Source organism: Macaca fascicularis, chromosome X (assembly GCF_037993035.2).
Source record: "Macaca fascicularis isolate 582-1 chromosome X, T2T-MFA8v1.1".
NCBI lineage: Eukaryota > Metazoa > Chordata > Mammalia > Primates > Cercopithecidae > Macaca > Macaca fascicularis.
In genome coordinates this window covers 159176344-159184765 of record NC_088395.1, presented here as the reverse complement: position 1 = coordinate 159184765, position 8422 = coordinate 159176344, and the positions used below count along the sequence as shown (strand labels likewise).

General features: G+C 55.1%; 1 protein-coding gene across 1 annotated transcript; it reads left to right on the top strand.

The window, feature by feature from the left end:
• Nucleotides 1–400: 400 nt before the first annotated feature.
• LOC102145058 (uncharacterized) lies at nt 401–7335 on the top strand. Its single transcript, XM_065538064.2, has 2 exons — nt 401–1101; nt 2728–7335. Exons 1-2 carry the CDS (start codon nt 615–617, stop codon nt 5991–5993), a joined length of 3753 nt encoding a protein of 1250 aa, XP_065394136.1. The 5' UTR covers nt 401–614; the 3' UTR covers nt 5994–7335.
• The last annotated feature ends 1087 nt before the right edge of the window (nt 7336–8422 follow it).

The following is an 8422-nucleotide window of genomic DNA, read 5'->3' as shown; positions in this document are numbered from 1 at the left end:
GAGACCTCCTCGGGCTTCCTGGGAAGCACAGGTCCATACTAGCACCCTAGAAATAAAAACATGAAGCGTTTCCCCAGGTTTCTGCCCAAGGAGCCCAAAGGCTCAGAATACTTAATAAGAAACGTGGGGTCCCTGCCAGGACACCCACCTCCCCATGCAGGTGTTCCTCAATATGGAATTGTTAAAATTAGCACAAGGCCTTGGGTTTGGTGTGTAATAAAGCTCCTGGGGACCTTCTGTATGATCCCAAATACTTACCATCTGTCGATCCCTCCGGTCTAAGACTCGCTTGTCATGCTTCCTTATTTTATCAACCTCACTGAGCAGGGTGCTTCGCGTTTCACAAAAGGATGCTTTTCTGATACATTTCCGTTCTCCCTTTACCACGTTGCAGCATACTGCAGTATTGTCCACTGGAAACACGAGTTCAAGTGCCTCAGGGAGATTCAGGAGGAGGAACCCAGCCCACCCACACTGCACATCCTTTGCAGTCCGAAGGCAAAGGATGCTCTGCAGAGCAGCTTGGTTTAGGAGTGACCTGCGGTAGCAGAGGGTGTGACAAGCAGACCCCTCGACCTCCTTCAGCTACCTGTTCACACACGACTCAGCTCATCATGGACTCTGAGTACGTCCTATGCTCTTGGAAAGGCCGCCTATGGCCAGCAAAGGTTTTGTGTACACGTGGGACTTCACCAAAAACGAAGCCCCAAAAGGCGATTTCTCTAGAAGTTCAAATCCTCGCCGTAGATGAAAAAATCAAGGTGAAAAGCACAGACGTGAAGACCCCAAGTAAGTCTGAAATGGAAGACATTGCCGCCTCTGCAGCGGCACAGACGAAGCTCAGTGCCCCACTCAGAGAGAAGATGGGGTACAGAGGAACCCTTCAGGTGGCCCTGGAGATTCTGAACGAGAGAACAAATCTGGGTGGAGGAAGGAAACCACATGAACTAGAGAACACCACGCCCTCTCAGCTTTCTCAGAAGGTGCCCGAAAAACCAGCCAGTTCCGTCCCTCATGAAGATGATTGGAGATGCAAAGGCGACTTAAGGAGGAGTCTTGGGAAGAGGGAAAACCCAAGATCACCGACGATCCCTTCAGAGAGTAAGCATGCTCTGCGGGATGAGAGGTCACAGGAGCCCACAGCCATTGCCCCTACTCCAGGCGCCCTGCGCGGGGACAGGTCAGGGGCTCCCAGGGCCATTGTCCCTACTCCAGGAGCCATGCGCGGTGGCAGGTGACGGACACACAGGGCCATTGCCCCTACTCCAAATGCCCTGCGAGGTTATGGGTCTTGGGCCCACAGGGCCATTGCCCCTACCCCAGGCTGCCTGTGCAGTGACAGGTCATGGGTGCACAGGGCCACTGCCCCTAAACCAGGCTCTCTGTGCGGGGACAGGCCACAGGTGAGCAGGGCCATTGCCCCTACTTTAGGTGCCAGGCGTGGTGGCAGGTCACAGGAACGCAGAGCCATTGCCCCTACTCCAGGCGCCCTGCGTGGTGTCAGGTGACGGATGCCAAAGAGCATTGCCCCTACTCCATGTGCCCTGCGAGGTTACACGTCATGGGTGCGCAGGGCCATTGTCCCTACTCCAGGTGCCCTGTGAGGTTACAGGTCATGGGCATGCAGGGCCATTGCCCCTACTCCATGCACACTGTGCTGGGACAGGTCACGGGTGGGCATGGGCGTTGCCCCTACTCCAGGTGCCCTACGTGGTGAAAGGTCACGCACGTCCATTGCTCCTACTCCATGCACCCTGCGTGGTGAAAATTCACGGGCGTACACCAGCCTTGCCCATACCCCAGGTGCTTTGTGCGGTGACAGTTCACGAGCACGCAGGGCCAGGGCCATTGCCCCTACTACATGCGCATTGTGCAAGATAGGGTCACGGGTGGGCACAGGCATTGCCCCTATTGCAGATGCCCTGCGTGGTGACAGGTCACTGGCGTGCAGGCCCGTTGCTCCTACTCCAGGCGCCCTGTGCTGTGACAGGTCACAAGAACTCACAGCCGCTGGTCCTACTCCCGGAGCTCTACGCACTGACAGGTCAGGGGCGAGCAGGGCCATTGCCCCTACTCCGGGCACTTTGTGCAGGGAAAGGTCCCGGGCGCGCAGGGCCATTGGCCCTACTCAATGTGCACTGTGTGGAGATGAGTCACAGGTGGGCATGGGCATTGCCCCTACTGCAGGTGACCTGCGCAGGGACAGGTCACGGGCAGGCGGGGCCATTGCACCTAGTCCATCCACACTGTTCGGGGTTGGGTCCCGGGTGGGCACAGGCGTTGCCCCTCCTGCAGGTGCCCTGCACAGTGACAGGTCACCGGCGTGCAGGGCCATTGCTCCTACTCTAGGCACGCTGTGCGGTGACAGGTCGCAAAAACGCACGGCCACTGGTCCTACTCCAGGAGCCCTGCCCGGTGACAGGTCAGGGGTCAGCAGGGCCACTGCCCCCGCTCCAGGCACCTTGTGCAGTGAAAGGCCCCGGGCATGCAGGAGCATTGCCCCTACTCCGTGTTCACTGGGCAGGGACAGGTCACGGGTGGGTATGGGCCTTGCACCTACTCCAGGCACCCTGCTCAGTGGCAAATCAAGGAAGCGCAGGGCCATCGCTATTACTCCCGGGGCCCTGCGTGGTGGCAGGTCACGGAAACGCAGGGCTATTGCTCCTACTCCAGGGGCCCTGCACGGTGACAGGTCACGGACTTATATGGCCATTGCTCCTACTCCAGGTGCCCTGCACGGTGACAGCTCACCAGCATGCCCGACCATTGCTCCTTCTTCAGGCACCCTGCATGGTGACAGCTCGGGAGAACGCACAGGGATTGCCCCTACTCCAGACGCCCTGCACGGCCACGATGGCTCTCAAGCACACATGGCCATTACTCCTACTCCAGGCACTATGTGCAGTGATAGTCCGCCGTCACACGCGGCCGTTGCCCCTACTCCAGGGGCCCTGCAAGATGACAGGAAACGCAACGCCATTGCTCCTACTCCCGACACCCTGCACGTTGACAAGACACCAGCATGCAGAGCCATTGCTCCTACTCCAGGCGCCCTGGACGGTAAGAGCTCACCAGCGCGCACGTCCATTATTCCTTCTCCAGGCGCCCTGCATGGTGACAGGTCACCAGTGCACACGGCCGTTGCTTCTACTCCAGGTGCCCTGAACGGGGACGGCTCTCAGGCGCACATGGCCATTGCTCCTACTCCAGGCACCATGCGCAGTGACAGCTCAACAGCATGCACGGCCATTGCCCCATCTGCAGGTTCCCTGCGAGGTGACAGGTCATGGAAACACAAGGCCATTGCTTCTACTCCAGGTGCCCTGCACCGTAGCGGGTCTGAGAGATCACGGAAATGCAAGGCCACTGCTCCTACTCCAGGTGCCCTGCGCCGACACAGGTCCAACAGGTCACGGAAATACAAGGCCATTGCTCCTACTCCAGACACCCTGCACGTTGACAGGTCACCAGCATGCAGGGCCATTGCTCCTACTCCAGGCACCCTGTACATTGACAGGTCGCCAGCATGCAGGGCCTCTGCTCCTTCTCCAGGCGCCCTGCATGGTGACGGGTCACCAGTACACACGGCCATTGCTTCTCCTCCAGGAGCCCTGCATGGTGACGGCTCCCAGGTGCAAACGGCTATTGGTCCTCCTCCAGGTGTCCTGCGCGATGATAAGTCACGGAAACGCAAGGCCATTGCTCCCACTTCAGCTGCCCTGCGCGGTGGCAGGTCTGACAGGTCACGGAAATGCAAGGCCATTGCTTCTACTCCAGGCACCCTGCACGTTGACAGGTCGCCAGCATGCAGGGCCTCTGCTCCTACTCCAGGCACCCTGGGTGGTGACAGGTCACCAGTACACAGGGCCATTGCTTCTCCTGCAGGAGCCCTGCATGGTGACGGCTCTCAGGTGCAAACGGCTATTGCTCCTCCTCCAGGCGTCCTGCGCGATGACAAGTCATGGAAACGCAAGGCCATTGCTCCCACTGCAGGCACCCTGTGCAGTGACAGCTCACGAACGTGCACAGCCTTTGCTCCTACTGCAGGCTCCCTGCATGTGGACGGGTCACGAGCGCACCAGGCAATTACTCCTACTTCAGGCACCCTGCACTGTGATGGCTCAGGAGAAAGCAGGGCCATTGCTCCTACTCCAGGCGCCCTACACGGTGACAGCTCTCAAGCACACAAGGCTATTGCTTCTACTCCAGGCGCTCTGCGCGGTGACAGCTCACCATTTCGCACAGCCATTGCATCTATGCCAGGGGTCCTGCGCAGTACCAGGTCACGGAAACGCAAGGCCATTTCTCAGACTCCAGGCACCCTGCGTGGTGACGGCTCAGGAGAACGCACGGCCGTTGCTCCTACTCCAGGCACCCTGCACGGTGACAGGTCACAGGCACATATGGCCATCGATCCTACTCCAGGCATCCTGCGCAGTGACAGCTCACCAGCGTGCATGGCCATTGATCTGACTCCAGGTGCCCTGGGCAGGGACAGGTCACGGGTGCTCATGGCCATTGCTCCTACTCCAGGTAGAATGCAAGCACAGGTGTTGCAAAGCTCCCAAGCCTGCCAGGATTCCCTGACACTTTCGTGGCATGGTTGTGAGAAAAAGGGCAAGAAAAGGGCAAAGGCCTCAACTCTTATGTCCCTGCCTCCCACAGTAACGGAGGAGGGTGCATCTCGGCCGCCAGGTCTCACCAGCCCTGCGCCCCCTGCTCTGAAGGAAGAGACAAGGGATAGCCGCCCAAAGAAAACCCTGATTGCTTCCCCAGAATGTTCTCCCTTCTCGGGGTACGTTCAGGACCCAGGAGAGGGTGCCTGGAAGCCAGGCTGGGCAGGCATGGCCACATCCTCTGGGTCCCATCAGCACAGGCTGCCTTCTTCACTCTGGCTTGCCAATAGAAAAAGGAAACCTCCGGGTACAGATTTTCAGAGGCGACCTCAAGGACCTCAGACCCCTGCTGACGCTAAGCTTGCTAATCCCGTCACCATGGTTCAAAGGGCTGGCGGTAAACAGGATGGGCAGCCCGCCAGCCTTGCTTTTCCACAGGAGCCATGTCCCATTGAAAGGGGAACGATGGTCTGGTTCAAATTTCAAGATCATCCATTTTGGCCAGCAGTGGTCAAGAGTGTCAGCAACACAGACAAGACTGCAAGGGTGCTCCTGCTTGAGGCCAACCTGCACCATGGAAAGCGGGGCATTCAAGTTCCTCTTCGAAGGCTGAAGCACCTGGATTGTAAGGAGAAAGAGACGCTGCTCAAGAGAGCCCAGAAGACCTACAAGCAAAGTGTCAACTGGTGCTTCTCACTGATTTCCCACTACAGAGAAGGACTGGTCCGGGGTTCTTTCCGGGGCTCTTTCCTGGACTATTACGCCGCAGACGTCAGCTACCCAATCAGGAGAGCCATCCAAGAGGGAGACCTGCAGGTTGACTTTCCAAAGGTGAATTATGGAGACCTGGAAGACTGGGAGGAGGAGACCTCCCTGGGCGGGAAGAGGCCTTGCAAGAAAATCCTCCCAGACCGGATGAGGGCCGCTCGGGACCGAGACAACCAGAAGCTGGTGGACTTCATCGTGACGAGAAAGGGGGCCGACCCCCACCTTCTGGACATCTTGCAAGGCAGGAAGCAGTCCAGGTGGCTGACCGCGTTTCTGACCCCACACAGGGATGTGCTCTGCGTTGAAACATACCTGGAGGATGACGATCAGTTGGAAGTCGTGGCCAAGCATTTGCAAGAAATCTACAAGCAAGTTGACAAGACCATGCTGACTCTGATAAGGGATGACAAAGTCAGTTTTGTTCTGGAAGTTCTTCTCCCGGAAGCCATGATTTGTGCCATCGCCGCACTTGATGGGCTGGATTACAAGGCAGCAGAGGAGAAGTACCTGCGAGGGCCACCTGTGCATTACCGGGAGAAAGAGCTGTTTGACAGAAATATCTTAAAGAAGGCAAGAAGGGAACCAGCAACCACCCGTAAAGCTAATTAGCTCTCCCCCTGCACCCATACCTTTGCAGGGAGCCGCCTCCTTTCTAGAATTAATGAGAAAGCCTCCTCCCTTCCCCAACGCGTGTAAGTATGTTCTGGATATTCGAGACTTTGGGAATGTGCACAATTCATCTGGGGCCCATCTCTCGCGTCTGGTGGTGGCACATTCATCACCATGTCTTCATCGCAAACTCGTGAAGCGCTATTTTCTTAAACGATTGCAAACCCTTGCATTTCCCTCAACGTCTTTGGATGTGTAGTTGTCCTGATAGGTTTGAAGGACAAGAACATTGATTTCCACAACATGTCTTTTGACTGGACTTGGTACTTTCATTCAGGACCTATATTCTTTTACACAAAAAGCCACTGGTATCAGCTTTTAAACAACAATAATTTTTAAAGCCTAATGTGTATTTTTATGGAAACATCGGTGAGACTTTTCATTCTTTTGGCGACACGTGGATAGAAACTGTCGGATTCCTTTTTCAGATAATTCCTGCCTTTTCCCTGCTACGCTTGTTTATTTTTTGAGAAGTAGCCCCCAGAGTTGAATCCCATGAGAGAGACATTTTCTCCTATGTTAACACGACCTTCCGATATGTCTTCAAAAATCAAGCTGCAGGCCAAACATGAAGTTACCGAATGGCTTGCACATAGTCCAGATGTGCATGAGTGAAATCTCAGTGTGCAGTGAGCGTCTTGTCAGCCTCATGTAAGATTGTCGCTCTGCATTTCCCTGAAATTCCACACCCTCTTTCAACGGCTGAACCGTGTCCTAGAACAGGCTTCCAGCTGTCTTCATAACTGGCAGTGATGGATCTTCTCCCTCTAGCTGTCGGTCCCCTGTGGAGGGCAGTTACAGACATCTCGTTCTCAGGCTGGCTACTCTCCACCTATGTGACTGGCCCGACTGCTTAGGAGCCCATCTACCTGCCCATAAATTGGAGGAAAGCCAGCTCCTTGTTCTGGATCCAGCATCCCCCAAGACTTGGCCATTTGTCTCAAAGCCAGCAAATTTCATCTTCTGACTTATTCACGGGCTAGCTCCAACAGGTCCCAACAATCTAGACGCAGGCCGGTAAGCCATTCCGGGCTGCTAGAGAAGGAGAGGCGCCAGGGCTGGGAGTTGGAAAAATGGGTCTCAGAGGCAGCCTTCATTCTGCTAAGCGGGACCGGCCCTTGGCAGAATAATATTAAACAGATGCAGTTCAGACCTAAGTTGTGAAGGCCACAGGTTGCTAGGCTAACTTGAAACAAGATGGTTTTTGAGGATAAATGTTATGGAAAAGCCAGTTTGTTGTTCAAACTTGATGTTAAAATAAACGTGAAGGCCTTAACATGAACCCGAGTCCTCTTTTCGTTCTTAGAGGAAGTCACCTGTGCTCATGAGACCATGTTATGTGTTCACATGGCCATGTGTTTGGGCAACATTGGCAGAGGAGCTGTTTGGAGTCACCTTAAAACCATTGTGTCTCTCACCTTGAGCTACGGCTGTGTCATGCTTGAGATTGTCCAACTCCATAGGTGGAGTGTCTAGGAAATATATAAACACACTTCCAGAGCAATAATAGCTTGGAAATTCTGACAAAATTTTAGAAGAGAGCCTTCCAAGTGGTGTATACATCAGGCCCAATGGAACCCTCTCTACACTCTGCCTGAGTGTGACCAAGACTCCTGGACACACTGCCTGGACAGTCCATGTGACATCCTCATGGCCCTGGCAATTATTTGGAAACAGACCACCTCCGTGCTCTGTGTGGACCTCACCCACCGAGACAACACGCTTTAGTTACTCCACAACACTGTGTCTCCGAGTCCTACATATCACCCGAGTTCAGCTTTCTCGTGGAGCCATGTTTATCTGTAGGTTCTAACATTGCTTTACTACCCCGTTCATTCATTCCTGACCTCATGTTAGGTCGGGAGAGCAAGTGAGGTGTGGTTGGAGGCTCTGCTCTGAAGACGGACTTCAGGTGCCATAGAAACAGATGGAAATGTGGTGACTCAGGTGACAACCTAATCTCTAAGGTAACAAGCATGCACTGCTTCCTCCTGTCAGTGAGAAATACTCACCAACGTCATGGGCCAACTGACTGTTTTTGAGAGCAGAGCCCCAGGTTCACCCAACTATGTGAGATCATAGGTGTCTGTTGGCTTGGGGTGATGGGAGGGGACCAGGTCTCTCTTGGATGTCACTGACACTTGGAGCATCTATTGAAGAGAGGCAGACACGCCTCGGACATGCATCTATTCTCCTCCTCCTTGAATCAGGGTCACTAAAAGGCATCCGGGGCCTGTGGGTGGGTTGAGGGATGTGTAGACTCTGAGATCCTTTCCAGCCTGAGCAGATGCTGCGGCCCCTCCATGATTGCCCTGAGCTGGATCTCCATCACAGGTGCCTGTGTGTCCGATGACAGAGCCCAGCCTGTC